General features: G+C 36.2%; 1 protein-coding gene across 1 annotated transcript in view; it reads right to left on the bottom strand.

Annotated features, from left to right (window-relative positions):
• Positions 1-17222, bottom strand: part of NAALADL2 (N-acetylated alpha-linked acidic dipeptidase like 2) — a 412400-nt gene that overhangs the window by 157535 nt on the left and 237643 nt on the right. Inside the window, exon 7 of the mRNA XM_044669560.1 lies at positions 6328-6423. Within this exon, the coding sequence (XP_044525495.1) occupies positions 6328-6423 (96 nt within the window). The remainder of the gene's footprint in view (positions 1-6327; positions 6424-17222) is intronic.

The following is a 17222-nucleotide window of genomic DNA, read 5'->3' as shown; positions in this document are numbered from 1 at the left end:
AAATTCAGACAGCTTTCCTACTATCAGAGAGGGAAAGAATGCCAAGTCCAAGATTAAAACATAATTAATGAGACTGGCCTTATTTCCAAAATTGATGGGCATAGATCAAAGTAATTAAGTAAACCTCAGAAAAGTAAATTGTCAGTGGATATGATGATGATTAGTTAGATCATCATTACTCATATCAATCAGATGAATGGTTTATAGTGGGAATAGTTTCACATCTATTTCTTTAAACAATTTATCTTTACATATACGGAAGAAAATATATCTCTGGTCTAGGCAATTCTCTAAGACCCCCTATCCAGAAAAATGTTTGCCTTTTCCTCCTTTCCCCTCTCATGGTGGTTAGTACCCTTCTAGGACTTTCAGGAAAAGTCCTAGTCATGTATCATTTCTTTCCAAACTGTCAAGTTATTTCCTCTATAACCTGCCAGCATCTCATTTTAGCTTCCTAATTCTGGATTCCAGTGCTTTGATTTAATATTAACTTTATTAGAGGTTAAAATTGACATTGAAAATATTTTCTAATTAATTTGAAATAACAATAAACCCATTACGTGTTAATGTAAATAACATTTTATTTTTTAAATCTATATTTTCCAAAACAAAGATTTTACTGAGAAGAGTGACATTATTTTAGATATTTTTGCAAATGTCTTTAAGGTATTGGCTTCATAGAAAACAGTTGGATTCTTAGATCTGCTTCTGCATCTAATCTGTTCCAATGATGTTTTGGTTGAAGTATGTAAAGAAAATCCTGCCTCACCTATGTAGTTGGAAAAGGGAAGAATGATTTTTATAGGCAAATAAAACCTTAGTATTACTATGGGATAGTAACTTACTCATTTTGATCTCCTCATCCCCTTGAAGGGGTCTTCATAAAGCCCAGGAGTTTGCAAACCACATTGTGAGAAAGAATCATTTTCCTGGACCAGTGAAATCTTAGAAATCCAATCTCCTTTCCCTCTCATCAAACCTAGCACAGAGCTTAGTAAAACAAAGGTTTAGTAATTGTGTACTGAACTGTATCAAATCTCAATTTAATATGATGAAACGACTTAACTTTTGAACACTACATTCATTCTACCTTAAATGACACATTGTTCAAATAATTTGAGAAAAGATTGCATAATTCAAATGAGGCTAAGCTGCTAAGAGAAACTTTTATAATTTTGGACATATTTTTTTCCATCACATCAACAATTGTAAAATATAGATATTAAAGACATACCAAACAAAATATTTAGAATTTTTAGCAAAAGAGAATTCTCAGTTACAAAAGAAAAAAAATAAACAATCAATAATGTTTTCTCAAGAGGTGGTGGCTGGAACAAGAAATATATATTTATTATGGCTAATCTATATCACTCTAACTCTGTGTATCCTCTTACTCCCTGGAAGCTTATCCATTATCTTGGATTATCTCTTATCGTGGTGGCACTGAGTGATGTCTTCAGAGCATCTAAGCATAGAAATCCAATGCTTTTACAACCAATTCTGGAGGGCCATCGAAATTCTTCCATTTTACTTTGTTGTGGTGGAGGTAGGGTACTGCCTGGGGCATGGAAACATTTTTTTGCTCTACATTTTGTTTCAACAATATTTCTTTGTAATGGGATTTGACCTGGCTTACCTAGAGCTAATTTCTTATCTTTCTCTTGCTGTGTCCTCTATCAATGTTAACTTCTAAGTTCTTAAGAGTAAAACAAAAAAGTAATATTTGAATATAAGTTTATAGGAAAAAAGAAAACGTTTTTTTCCTTTTCAAAATGAAAAATTACAGCTCCAGTACATGGAAAACTGGACTTCAATTTGGGAAGTCTGAGAATTATTCCTGCCTCAAACACCGGCTGTTTGTGACTCTGGCAAGCCACCTAACTTGTTCTCCTACATAAAATGGAAATAAGACTATCAACATTAACCTTCCCCAGCAGGCTGTTTCAAGGTAAGCATTCTCTAAGAGTTTGTTTTTGTCCTCCTTTTTGAAGTTCCTTCCAATAGATGTGTTGTGTGTGTGCAAGAACAATATAAATTGAATAATCTCCCAAGAAGCCCACTTTCATATCCAGTGATTTATATGAGAGATCTTCACTTACTAGCTCTGTGTCCTCAAGCAAATTTTGACTTTTACAGTTCATATTTTTTGTGCTTTTAATTCATAGAGTTGTCATAAGTAAAGCATTTTGTAAACCGTAAAGCATCATATATATATATATATAATATATAGATAGATAATTTTTGAGATTATCTCCAGTCTATCCTATACATTGATTTTTGTATATCAGATGCACATTTGTTACAAACATAGTTTTTTTTAGGCATGTTCCTTCCTCTATTACAAGGTGAGCTTTGTGACAGCAGAGTTGTTTTTGCCTTCCTATAAAAGAACTCAATAAATATTTGTTGAGTGGCTCTCATTGACAATGTGAGCTTCAGCATGGCATTTATAGCTCTTCATAATCTGAGTCCCACCTACTTTTCCCATCTTATTTCATAGTGCTTTTCTCAAATACCCTCTATTTCGATCTCCCTGGCTGACCAGCTCTTTCTTGTATACAACATTCCTTCCCAGGACTTTATAGAATCAGTCTCTCGGCTCTGGAAGTACTAGCCCCACTTGTACTTCAGTCTTTAGGAATCAATCTCTTACTTTGTTCTAAAGAGAGTTCAAGCCCTACCTCTTATACATGACTTCCCCAGATCTCCCTAGTTATTTGCCCTTTCTCTTTTGAAATTATTTTCTTTGCATATACATTATTAATTTACTCGTGGACGTGCTAGGAGCCCCTGGTAGCATGTAAACTCCTACAAGGCAAGGATTATTTGATTTCATCTTTCTTTTTTCCAGAATCAATCCCAGAGTCCTTTACATAAAAAATATTCTTGGTAAATGTTCTTGTTTTTGTTGTTGAATTGAAGGAGCTTGAAAAAAGGACATTCCTTTTAGATGGTGGTCATAGTGTAGTTCACTCAGTGACTCATTTCTAGTGTGTTTCCACTTAAAAAAATCTTTACCTTCTTTCTTAGAATTAATACTATTTCCAAGGCAGAAACACATTAAGGGGTAGGCAATGGGGTTAAAGGGTCTTAACCTTGAACCCAAGCTAGGAAGTGCCTGAGACCAAAATGAATCCAGGACCTCCACTGAGCCATCTAGCTGTCCTAATGTGTTCCCATTTTTATAAACATATGGAAAAACCTGTCCCTGGCTACACATGCCAGCTCATGCATATACAATTAATTTTCTTAGTCATTCCTATTTTGTTTGTAGAAACAACATTTTGTAATATACTGTCAGAATTGAGGAAGGATCATTTTGATGATTAACTTGTTTAAAAAAGGAATCTTCTTGACAGTCTCATTTTGAACAATAATGGGCTCATGAACAATACAAAAAGCTAATAGCAGAAGGTGTATCTTTTGAAATGATATTAGTGGTACACAATAAACCAAACTTCTGCAGTCATGAAAAAAAATAGTCAGTAAGAGCCTCAATTTAAGTAAAGGAAGCCTTTAAGTTTAATTATACATGGAAAGGAAAAAAAAACAACCAGCCAAACACCCTACAGTTTTTCCCCTCCTCCACTAAAATTACCAAGGGGTGTGTTTCAATATCCCAGCATCTCCCTTGAGTGGCTCCAACTAGCATTCATTATGCTAAACAACAAGCTGAGCATTCAAAATGAGTATTTATTTGTTTTTGCTAGTGTAGCACTTCATGAAAACATAAGGTACAGTTTCAAATGCAGATATTCTACATCCTCAAACAAGAATTTGGGGTAGCAAAGGAACAAAGATCTCAGGGGGCTTCGGAAATAACAAGTAAAGCTAGAAATCTGCACCCACACGTACACATGTACAAATACATACAGGCACACAAAAACATACATGCATGCATAGATGAATACATACTCATGGCAGTAAGGGCTGCTTGCATGATATCACTGGTATAGGGAACCACCGAGTGGGGAAGTGCCCTCTTACAATGCTGGCACAAAGAGCATTGAAAGATTAAATAACTGTTTATATATGTATCAGATTTAATACAGATACAACAATATTCCTATCTATTTAGATTTATTTTGATGGTTATTTATGGTTCTGTGTATGCATATGTGATATACAAATACATGTATAAAAATATCCACACACATCTTGGCTGTGACATAAGATGAGCAAGAACTTCAAGACTGAGTACAATTAGGAAGTTAATAAAATAAATCATGAAGGCTTAAACTAAGACATGGACCAGGAGAATGGTTAGAAGGGAAAAGATCCAAGAGAGATTGCAAAATTCAATTCACTGATTTCATTCAAAAATATTTATTAAACACCTATTATATTATGTTAATTATATATCATACCATATATGTTATGTTATTATATTTGTATTATATTATATTATATCATATCATATCACATTATATATTATATATAATCATTATACATTATATAATTATTATATATTATATATGATTATTATATTATATATGATTATTATATATTATTATATATTACACACACATATATATAATATAATTATATTACAATATTATATTGGATAGCTAGTGGATAGAGTGCTGGGCCTGGAGATGGAGAGGCTTAAGTTCAAATCCAGACTCAGTTACTTAGTAGTTTTGTAACTCTGGGCAAGTAACTTAATCCTATTTGCCTCCATTTTCTCACCTATAAAATGGGCTGGAGAAGGAAATGGCAAACCACACTAGTATCTTTTCCAAGAAAACCCTGAGTTGGATCACGAAGAATGGAACATGACTCAAAATGATTGAACGATAACAAAAATTATATGCTAGATACTGNTCTTTCTTTCTTTCTTTCTTTCTTTCTTTCTTTCTTTCTTTCTTTCTTTCTTTCTTTCTTTCTTTATTACTTTCTTTCTTCTTTTCTTTTTTTCTCTCTTTCCCTTTCTTTCTCTCTCTCTGTCTCTCTCTCTACCCCTTTCCCTTCTTCTATCCTTTTTCTCTAACTTTCCATCTCTTTCTCTATCTCTCTGTCTCTATATCTCTGTCCCTTTATGTCTCTGTCTCTCCCACCATGGTTGTCTAAGTTTGTATTATTGGGGTGGGATACTTAAATAAATCCTCTTTGGAATCTTCATTCCTTTTCTTCCTAAATTCACTGCCTACAATGGTACCTATTTTAATCAAGTGTGTCAGGGTCAGAGGGGAGGGGCTGGCATTCCAACTACTGTTTTATTGATTTCCTATAAACGACTTGAGTCAGTTTCTATGGTGCCAAGAAGAAGCAATTCTTTTTTTTTTTCTGCAGAAAAAGGTAGGCAGAGAGGATGAGAATAACACTCCCCCAAATAGATGCAGCTAGAGTAGTTTTTCGGTAACTTTCTACTCTACCTGCCTATTGTCACTGGTGCGGTGATGAATTACACCTTTTGGCATCCACACAGAGCCTCATTTGTTACTTTCTTTGAGTTCCATGCATTATATTGAAAAGACAAATGCCAAGATAAATATGAATCATTTTTTAAAAAACAAAAACAAAACTCCTACAAGAAGAAAATTCAGCACCAAAAGGAACAAGCAAGCAAACAAACAATGAGGAGCAAGGTTAGGTGAAGAAAGTTCCCAGTCCATGATTTAGATTCAAATAACTTATTTCAAGGGCCTCTTCTTCCAAGGAAAGACTCTAATACAGAAGGGCTGACCAAGGGCACAAATGAATTGTTTGGTTTGGTTTTTGTTTATTTTTCACCAAAAGAGAGTTCATTCTGGAGGAAGGTGGAAAATGATTGATATAAAAAGCAGCAATAAAATGTTTTATTTTTTATGTTCAAATTAAAATATTGAAGTTAAATAAATATGAGAGGTCTCTAGCTTTTTTCTTTTCTGTAGCAGGGGATTAAAATAGCTCCTGCTACAAGAAAGTAGGTTTATTTTAACACTTTACCAATTAGTCTAACGTGAAAGGAGGGAATAGCCAATAATCCAAGATAATGGAGATATACATAGAAGGAAGATAATTAGTATTAATATGAGCTATGTAATCTTCAACAAGTCATTCCCCCCTTTTCCCTCAGTTTTCCTATGTATAAAATGAAGGATTTGAACTAAACAGTACATCAAGTCTCTTTCAAGTCTAAAAGTCTATATTTTGGATTCCATATGATTTTCCTTACAGAAATAAGTTCATATTTCTCAAAGAACACTTTAACCATCCAGATAGGTTAGATAGACAGACACACATAAAAATTTCCTTCTCACTCAAAAACACTATCATTCTCACAAAACAAAATGAAGGTTAAAAAAAAGCCTAGATAATTAATTGACCATCTTTCCTCACCCTTACCTTAGCAATGGTTTCATGAAGGTTGAAGAAAGGATCCAATTCTTCAATTTCTGCAGCCCGTACAGGAAAAAGGGCCTCGGAAAGAAAGCTTGGACCCTGTGACAAATCAGAAGAGAAGCCTTTAAGACTCTTCATTGATTTTGTTCTTTAAGTGTATATTGGATTTCCTCTAAAGTTTCAAAAGGACTCAAGTATTGTAAGACTTTTTTTTGCTGTTTGTAGAACTTCATTTTAGTGATCTAATTAACCCATTAAAATTATCTTCAAAAGAAAGGAAAATCCCTTACGTAGAATTTTGGACACCATCACATTAGCTTGTTGGCCAAGAAGTAGGTTTAATGCACTTTTTTCTCAGCCAGAGACAATCATCCTTGACAGTTTCCCTTTTTCCCAGCAAAGAAATGGATGCAGAGTCGGCCACCAAGCTTGTGAGTGTCTCCTAAATCTATAATGTATTAGGTTTTAAGGACTGAAAAGACAAAAATGGTGCCTAGCTACAAAACACCAAGTGGAAGAAAAAATTTAAATTCTGGATAGTGCCAAGGTAAACTTGATACAAGAAGTAAGAGGAAACTTTGGCAGATTTTATTTTTATTCTGGGTCAGCAAATGAGTTGATATATTGTTGCCCAAAAGATCCACACCACAGCAGATCACCCATGAATATTAAGATGGGAAAAAATGGACTATTAAGAGAACAAATAAGTTATGCTTAATGAGATGGACCAAGAATCAAAGTATCCTTATGGAATGAAGAAGAAAAAAATTATAAAAAATAAAAAAAGAGGAAAAAACTCAAAGTCGTAGATTGCAACACTCAGCACCCTGGAGAATTATTATTACTGACCAGTAATCAATGATGATTTCTTTTTTATGGCCCTATTTTTTTTAGTAGAGATCACATACTAGTAAAGTTGAAAAAAAAATAAGGTCTTATTTAATTGTCTCCCTTTTTAGATGATACTATGAATAGAGAGATTAAGTGACGTGTCCCAGATCACACAGCCAGTTCCTGGAAGAGCCAAGACTTGCAAGTCTGCCTTTGTCTATATATGAGACTCATTTTTTAAGGAGTAGCATCCATTCCCATGCAAACAATTAAAAGTTTGTTCTTAGTAAAAAAAGGCTAACATAGTATATAATTCTTACTCTGTCCCCAGCCAGCTGGGGACCTTCCATGGTTCACTGACAGTCAGGTCTAGAGAAGGGAGGTCATGGGTTCAAATTTGAATTCAGATGCTACTTAGCTGTGTGATTCTGGGCAAGACACAAACCCACTGACCAGTCCTTATCACTCTTCTGACTTGGAACCAATGCTTAGTATTGATTCTAAGATGGAAGTTGAGGGTTTAAAAATTATTTATAAACTCATAGAAGTCAGTAGAATGTAAAGTCCTTGAAGGGAGGGACTAATTTCATTTTTTCCTTTATATAGTTAGCACCAAGCACAGTGTCTACTGAATAATCTGTGCTTAATCAGTGGCTTTTAGATTGAACTACAAACTAAAAGTATTGTTATTCTTTTTCTTAATCAGCACTAGAAAGATCATGGATCACTAGATTTTAAAAGGACCTAAGATCTAGTTCAGTGGTTCCCAAACTTTTTTGGCCTACTACCTCCTTTCCAGAAAAAAATATTACTTAGCCCCCTGGAAATTAATTTAAAAAAATTTAATAGCAATTAATAGGAAAGATAAATGCACCTGTGGGCATCACCATTCCCCTGGATTGCTGCAGCACCCACCAGGGGGCAGTAGCGCCCATTTTGGGAATCACTGATCTAGTTCAAGCCTCAAACCTGACTGACAAAGAAATTGAGGTTTTGAGAGTCTAACAGAGAAATTATAGATCCAGGAGTTAAATCCTAATTTTCTGATGCAGTATATCATAGTGGAGAGAAAACAAGCCCCAAAGCCAGGAAGACGAGTTCAAATGTCAACTGCAAAACACAACGACTACGTGACTCTAGAACCTTTTAATGATCTAGATAATTATATGATTTAGTAGAGGGAGTTCCATTCCTCTGGAGTTCTCTTTACCAAAGAAATGCCAAGTCCAAGACCTATCCCTATTTCTGCCTTCTAATAACAAGGTCAAGGCTAAAGCATGTTGTTTTTTTTTTAAACAATTTGCTTAAATTTCCTTAAATTTTAAGATTGTAAAAATCAAAACTAGGTCAAGTCCTGAAGGGCTTGCTGAATAAGACGAAAAGGTCATTTCCTCACCTTTAGCCTTCATCCTCTGGGAATATGCTAGTTGTAGAATCACATTTGCTTCTTTAGCAAAGCTGGACATTGCTGACTCCTTCATTTCCCACCCACACTTGCTTATCTAAGTCATTTTGGTGCTACTAACTTTGATCATTCTCTCATTTGTACCCTGTGAGACCATGGCAATGATGAGGGACTGGAGTACCCTGGACTGGTCTATTAAAAAAAAAAAGACCTGGGTCCACCTCCAATACTTTCCAAAAATATAAGCTCAACTCATCAACCAATCAACAAGCATTAAAAAAAAGCAAACCCTCTTACAATGTTTATTGTCATTAAATCAACAATGTAAATAGAAAAAAAGGATATGAAAACAATCATAGTGGGATATAATCAAATCTATAGAAGATTAAGATCAAAGAAGAGCTATAAGAAGATACCTCTTCATTTCTGCAAGTCTATGTGAATGGGACACTATTTATATTGGCAGGCTTTTTTGATTTATGGTTTCTCTTATTTTTTGTCATAAGGGATAGTTCTCTTGGAGTGATGGGGTAAGGTTACACTGAGAGAAGCAAATGATATAAAAATGATGGATAACAATACAATTTTATTTTATAAAGAACAACAAACATCAATAAATCTTTTTTTTTGATAGGATGGTTCATTTTATTCTTCTCCATGAGCATATCCACCCTATCATATAATTTTCTCAGAAAACAGGTGAGGAAATTGAGGCTTAAAGAGTTTTCCCTAAGCTCCTCTGTCTACCACATTAGACTCCTATAAAGAAAATTCCTTATAAACCTAAAATGTACTACACAGATGTGAACTGCCACCGTTCTTGTTTGTCACCAGGGTCACACGGCTGGCTGCCTGCCCATCTGGGACTCAGCCCAAGGTTTCCTGACTTCCCGTTATTTAGCTCTTTCCTCCCTACCTAGCTAGTAAAGAAGAAGATGATTGAGTGATTGAGGGATATTCCTTCGGTATCCCAGTGGATGATCTCATGGGCCAGAAACGAACTGCTGATTCTCACTTTGTTGGTTTTCCTTGGAAATCTGGCCATGATTGGTGTTGGAAGGGGAAGTAAGTTCATTTGCTGGGCTTTTTTGTGTGTGTGCCATGATTGAGTCTCTTTGCAATCATCTCCAATCAAGAAACAGGGTAGAGCGAGGCACTCTTTTACCCTTTGCCTTTCTTTCCATCTACACATATGGTCCTTTCACAAACATACTTCTTTACTGGAATGTAAACACATGTGGGCTGCTCCCTGGTTGTTTCTCATCTTAATGATGGTATTTACCTATCTCAGTGGTTTGCACCTGTTTTCTTGAGTGGATGAATGCACACGGAGCCTGGGGTTCTGCGTAATCTGTCATGGGAGTTTAAGGATAGATAAGCACCAAATTTCCTCAAGTTGTTCCTCTATATTAATTAAATATAAAAACAGGGACTCGTGAATCATTAAATTATCATCCTGTCAATGACCTATTTACAGACAAATAAACTGAGGTCTCTAGAGACCAAATCTTGACAAAGGCCCTGGGATCTCAGATTTATCCCTGGAAGTCTCCGCAGAGGGGAGTGAGTTCACCTTTCCTTTTTCAGAGGATGAAACAGAGTCTCAGAGAGCCTTGTTAAGGGTCATTACACTCACCATGTGTCAGAAGCAGAATCTGAACTCGGGCAGCAAGAATGCCAATAGGGGCTTCTTGTTTCTGAAATGGTGATGATGGTGATAATTATAACAGAAATGAATAGAGTGACTTACTGTTCTCGGGAAAGAAAGCCTGGTGTAATGGTTAGAGAATTGGCTTCAGGGACAGGAAGACTTAAGTGCAAGTCCTGCTTCAGACATGTCATATCTCTGTAATTCTGGGAAAGTTCCTTAACCTTTCAGTGATCCAGCGAACTCCTTAAGTATATAAGTAGCAGAGCTGTCGGGTAGCTGGGTGGCAGGACGCCCAGAGCCTGAGGTCTGGAGTCAGTAAAACACATCTTCCTGAGTCAAATCTGGCCTCAGATACTTACTAGCTATGTGACCAAGGACGAGTTGCTTCATTCTGTTTGCCTCAGTTTCCTCATCTGTAAAATGAGCTGGAGATGGAAATGGCAAACCACTCCAGGATCTTTGTCAAGAAAACCTCAAATGAGTTTTGGTTTAAATGTGATCATTTGCTTACAAAAATGAATAATACAGAAATATGTATTTCCAATCGTAAAACAAATTGTAGCCTTTTTCTTTTTAATTGGGACCCAACTTCTTTCATCCCTTAGGTGTCTAGGTGGTAATTAATTGATTTATGAATTACCCAAAGATGGAATTGCTTGCCAGCTTTGGGAGGGGAGAGGAAGGGAGGGAGGGAAAGAGACAATTAGATCACAAAACTTCAGAAAACTTAGGTAGAAATTTACCATGACATGTGATTGGTAAAAAATAATAATGATAAAAATTTTTAATTAAATAAAAAAAAGAAAAGAAAACCCCAAATGGGGTCATGAAGAGTCAGATCCAAGTGAAATGACAGAACAACAAAGCAGAATAACAGATCATCACTGGTGGGTGGAGTTTTCTACGTGGGAATTCCCTATATCAGTGAAACCACAGGTTCTGTCCCACCTTCTCTACCCATTATCTCCTCAAACAAAGAAAAAAGAAAATTTCTCTATAGTACATTGGAGGAAACATTTTTACTAAAACTTCAGGGAAGAATATTAAAGTAATCATTTCTACAGCCATAATACACTTCGAGAATGATTTCATAGTTTCCATTTATCTGTGTTTATTTAGCTGGAAGTGGCTTGCCAAGCTCTATCATCTCATTTTGGCAGGAGTGAGGCTGCTAATTCCCTGTCCATGGTTGTGGCCATAAGGCCATTAACTAGGGATAAACAAATCATTGGGAGGGGGATGAGAAGGAAAGGCAATTTTTGGCCCCTTTTAAGGAAGAACAAAAAAAAACTAAATTATACCATAGATGTTCAACTCCATACTAGATTTAGATCTACCTTTCAATTAAACTTTAGCTCACCATTGCACTGATTTTTCAAAATAACAGTCATTTTTTGTTCATAAAACCCTGTTTAGTTCTAGACCTGAGGTTTAAACATCCCCTCCTCGTTCCATAAAGTTTTCCAATGGAAGGGCTTCCGGGCTGCCCTCTATCCCAGACGATTCCTTCTCAGCAACGAGTGCATCATAATACTTTCTCCTGCATGCTTTAAAAGCTATAGTCTGAGACCCTCAGATTAGACAAAAGAAAACTGGGGCTCAAACCGTCTATTCTCGATTCACTCTAACCCCTTCCTTTCTTCATCTGGTGTGGCGAATGCTCACCCATGCTCCAATTCCATATTTGGAATGGAAATGCTCCTAGCTTAGGAAGGATAGCAACATTCTGCTATCAAGTCCCTCGTAGGGGTAGGGAGAAACAGGCTAATGACATCCATGATCTTGGAAATAAATCCTCCCTAACTACAACCAAAGCAAGGCCAACTGGAGGCTAGGTGTAGTGAGCACAGAAGAACTGAGTGTAAAGGAAAGAAAAAAGGTATGCTAGGAAGTCATTATTTCCCCAATACTGTCATTTTTGTGTTCCATTTTTTTTAGAGCCCAGAAAAGATATATGACATTCTCTTTGTTGAAAATATTAGAGGCATTGCTACTGCTCATATTGATTTGGCACTGTGAGTTTTGAGCTAGAAGGGACCTTGGAAACATCTCATTCAAAGCCTTCATTTTCAAGATGAGGAAAGCAAGTGTCAGAGAAGTAATGGGAATTGTCCAAGGTCACCTCGCTAGTGGGGGTGGGGGTCTTCTGATGCCCCGTTTATCATTCTCGCTACTAGACTCTACAGTCCCTATTCTTTCTAAATAGGATGCAAGTTTTTTGACAGCAGGGACTGTTTTATTATTGTCCTTGCTTTAATATAGGGTCTGACTCAGAGTGGATGCTTAAAATATGCTTGTTGGTATACGGCAATTAGGATTTTTATAATCCTTTCGTAAGGCTTGCAAAGCATTTTACATGTACTATTTCTTTTCAAATTTTACAACAAAACATTAACGTAGGTGTTTTTATTATTTCAATTTGATAGCTGAGAAACTGAGGCAGAAAGAGATTATGTGATGTGCCAAGAATCATAAAGTAAGCAACTGAGGCAGGATCTGCACTCGGGTCTTCTCTCCAAGTCTACTATACTATCTAGGTATCTGCCAAAGGTCTTGAACTTCTCTTAAAACAGATTCTTCCTTGAAAGGAAATATGATAATTATTTAACATTGTATCTTCATGTAATCAGGGAAAAAATATAATAAAAAAGAAGAAAAAAGAAAAGAAATGGACTATGATAGCAAAAAGAAGAGCACCAAATCTGGAGATAAGATTCAAGTTCCAGTTCTGCTGTTTACTAGTTGGGTGGCCTTGGGCAAGTCACTTAATGTCATCAAGCCTCCATTTGTAAAATGGAAATAATAATAGCAAATGTAGTCCCTAACTCCCAGGCTTACTGAGAATATTAACTGAGATAATGCATGAAAAGCTTAAGCTTTACAAAGTGTTCTACAAATACTACTTTATTTGATCTTCTCAATTATCCTGGGAGCTAAATACTTTTATAATCCATATTTTAGAATTAAGGATATATAACCTGGGGAAGGGGGCACTTTACCTGTCTCAGCCTCAGTTTCCTCATCTGCAAAAAGAGGATCATTGAATCATAAATAAAGAGCCGAAAGGATCTGACAGGTCAGATAGTCCAACCCCCAGACTTTATATAGAGTCAACTAGGTGGAAGAGTGAATAGAGCACAGGATTTAGGAATAAGTAAGTCCTGAGTTCAGATTTTCCCTTGGATACTCCCCAGGTAGGTGACCCTTCAAGTCCCTAAAGGACTTTGTGCCTTGTTTAAAAATAGGAGCAATATAACACCTACTTTATATAGTTATTGTAAAAAACAAATGAATTAACTTATGTAAAGTATTTTCCAAACTCTGAAGATCAATATAAATACTAGCCAGTATTATTGGGCAGAGAGGACTTCTCTTCCTGAGCTCAAATCCAGCCTCAGACACTTACTAGCTATGTTTCTCTTAGCCAAGTTACTTTACCCTGTTTGCCTCAGTTTCTTCATCTGTAAAATGAGCTGGTGAATGAAATGGCAAACCACCCTAGCATCTCTGCCAACAAAACCCCAAAGGGGGTCACAAGGACATGACTGAAATGACTGATGAGCAAATAATTCTGGGAGAAGAAGGAATTAAATGTTTACTCTCTAGATATTTAATATTTTAATGAAAACATAAAGCTTAGATATGTTTATGGAGATTTAGAACCTTCCGTCTCCCTTTCAGTTTAGTCCCTTGTCTCTGACACTACATGGATATGATTTTTATCTCTTCTTACAGTCCCCAGAATGGCCTGATAGCATAGGGAAGCAACTTGGAACTTGATTAAATCAGCAGTAAGATGAAACATGATCAAATGTCTTTTCTCATTCTTTGGGCAAAATTAAAATAAAAGAAATTCTCTCCAAAATGAGCAGCATGAACTCCAAAAGACATGGACTTCACTAACATAAGGTCTTCTGCAAAAGCTCTAAGTAACTTTAGGAATTCCATTCCCCCATTTTGGGGCATTTTCACCTCCAGGAAAGCTTTCTGCAGAACTATATAGAGCTCACCTGAAGTCAATGCTTTTCTCAAGGTTGCATTTAATCAACTGTGAAAGCAATGAAGGATCTAGCAGCGAGGGCAGGAGAGTCTAAACATCAGGTCAAAAAAGGAACAATGAATTATTCAGCTCCTGGTGGGGATGTTGGAGGCCTTTGGTGGCCTCTTGGCTGGGTGTATGATGGAGATTCCCTTCAAAGCCTTCCCCTGATGATCCATTTGCTGCCTTTAAAAGCACCAGAGAAAACAAAACCTAGAATATTAGCCAGTCAGGCAAATTGTCCTTCATTTTTTTGATCATCAGTCCTGTCTCAAAGGGGAAGCTGAAAATACAGGTGCTGAGAGTAGGCTGTAGAACACAGAACTGGAGTGTCTCAGTCACTTCATTTTCTCCTGCAAATCGCCCCTGGCAACCTCTTCCTTATGTGTGAAAAACATATAACAATATATAAATGCCTTCAGGTTTACAGGGTCAGGTTCCATAACCAAAAGAGTTTTCTTCTCACCCCTGGTGAGATCAGTGACTCCTCTAGACCCCTATAAACTTCATCTCCCAGGAGAATGTAAACTACTTGAAGACAAAGACATTTTTAAATTTTGCCTTTGATTCCTCAGTGCCTATCAGAGCACCTGGTACATGGTAGACATCTAATAAAGATTTGTTAAAAAAATTAAATGACATGCAAGAGGAATGTTGCTTCTTTCACCCCCAGATCCTAGAACAGTGTGTGGGGCGTATAGTAAGGGCTTAATAAATGCTTGTTGATTGATTGAGTGCCACAGAGAAGGATTCCTGGAAAATATTGAAAATTAAACATTGTTTTTCCTCAAGTTTGAGTCTGACTAATTTTTCTAGTTATTAATTCTTAAAAATAACCTTTACCTTCTGTTTTGAATCATTACTAAGTTTCAGTCCCAAGGCAGAAGAGTGGTAAGGGCTAGGTAATTGGGGTTAAGTGACTTGCCCAGAACCACTAAGTAGTATCTGAGGTCAAATTTGAACCTAGGACCTTCCATTTCTCAGCCTCCCTCTCTATCCACTGAGCAGCCTAGCTACCTCTATTCATTCATTTTTAAACTGATCACAAAGTCAAATATAATATTTCATCAAGTAAAAAACATTGTCAACTGAATAATTACATATTAAAGTAAAGAATCATTATGGCGAACACCCTTGTCCAACTAAGGATTCTAGAATTTAAATCACAGATTTAGGACAGGAAGAGAACTTCAGATGTCACTGAGTCCACCCCTTTCATTTTACAGGTGAGGTCTGGAGGCTTAGAGATGTTAAAATTAAGCTTATAGAGATAGTAAGTGGCAGAGACAGAATTCAAACTCAGATTCTCTGACTCCAAATCCAGTACATTTTCTACTGTGCCATGATGAAAATGGTTTTATTTTTACTCTGCTTTGTTTTACAGAATTATTTCTATATAGTACAAAGTTTGACTTCAAAGAACTGTCCAAGTATCTCAATAATAGATGTTTCTTTATGCATTTATCTGAACAAATGCATAAAGAAGCCAAAGACATTTTCATTGAGTTCCAATTACATCCTTCCTTTATTTTCATTCCAAAATCACCAGTTATCTTAATTGTCCTCTGGACCCCTGGAATGGCCATGAAATGATGAAGACATTGATGTTTTACTTTTCAGACAATGGCTCACTTCTGATTAAACTTCGATTGAGCATTAAACTTTCAATCTTAAAACAAATTGCATCCTTTTTCTTTTTAATTGGGACCCAACTTCTTTCATCCCTTAGGTCTCTAGATGGTAATCAATTGATTTATGAATTACGCAAAGATGGATCCAAATTGCAAAAAAAAAAAAAAAAAGAAGAAGAAAAGAAAAAAGAAAACTATTTCACTTTGTACTTAAAAAGATTGAAGATTAGAGTTGTTTTTGATGAATTGTGCACTTTTAAGTAGATTACATATTTGTCAAGATTTTTATTTTAAGACTTCAGAGACTTATTCGTGGCTATATACCACCATCAATAGAATATCAATTAAAAAATAGACTTGTTTTAGGGAAAAATTTGGGGCTATTACAGAAGGTTAAGAAATTTCCTGAAGGCTATCAATTTTCTACTCTTCCCTCTTTTTTACTTCTGAGTCCAACTTTTTGCCCATTTTCACTGTGGCCTTAAAATATATATGAAATATACATATATATTCATAGACAAATGCTACATGATGTACATATAAGTTTCTGTAATAATCACTCTAGCCAATAGTTGTTGTTCATCCAACTGGTACTTCTTGTATGAATAGTTAGGTCACAATTTGTTTTTCCTTTTAAAAAATGTATTGTTACCAGTGCTTTATATCTAGATTTTAAAGTCAGCATCACATCATGTCTGGGCTGTTATTAAGTATTTCACTGAAGAAAGTAGCTCTTAGGTAATACTACTGAATCTGAAGGATGTGGTCCTCAAAATTAACTGGTTATAAGTGGAACCTTTGTGGTATGTAAAAAGAAGCTCCTTCATTTGGGGCATGGGTGAGATAGAGGAAGGTCAGAGTGGAATCCCTCTCTCTCTACAGGAACTCTCTAATTACTTAGGGGGATATTTAATGATGGCTTCCCTAAATGAAGTGACTTTATTGACTTCGGCTGCCCTGAACTCGATAGAGGAAGGCATCCTCTGTGGATCGAGGTACTTTTTATATCTCTGTAAAGTTGTTAGCTACAGATAGCAGGAGAAACTTCCCCACACCAACACCTCCCCTCCTTCAACTGAAATTCAGTTGGAAAATGGTGGATCTTCTTCAGGTAGGCAGTAGGCTTGCTTCACTCTTTGATAACTTTGCAAAATGGACTAGGAATGCTATCTGACTTTGTAATTCATTTTTTTTAAACCCTTGTACTTTGGTGTATTGTCTCATAGGTGGAAGATTGGTAAGGGTGGGCAATGGGGGTCAAGTGACGTGCCCAGGGTCACACAGCTGGGAAGTGGCTGATGCCGGGTTTGAACCTAGGACCTCCCGTCTCTAGGCCTGACT

This window comes from Gracilinanus agilis, chromosome 3, assembly GCF_016433145.1.
Source record: "Gracilinanus agilis isolate LMUSP501 chromosome 3, AgileGrace, whole genome shotgun sequence".
Taxonomy (NCBI): domain Eukaryota; kingdom Metazoa; phylum Chordata; class Mammalia; order Didelphimorphia; family Didelphidae; genus Gracilinanus; species Gracilinanus agilis.
Note: the sequence above shows the minus strand (reverse complement) of the source record. Positions and strands in the feature narration are given on the sequence as shown.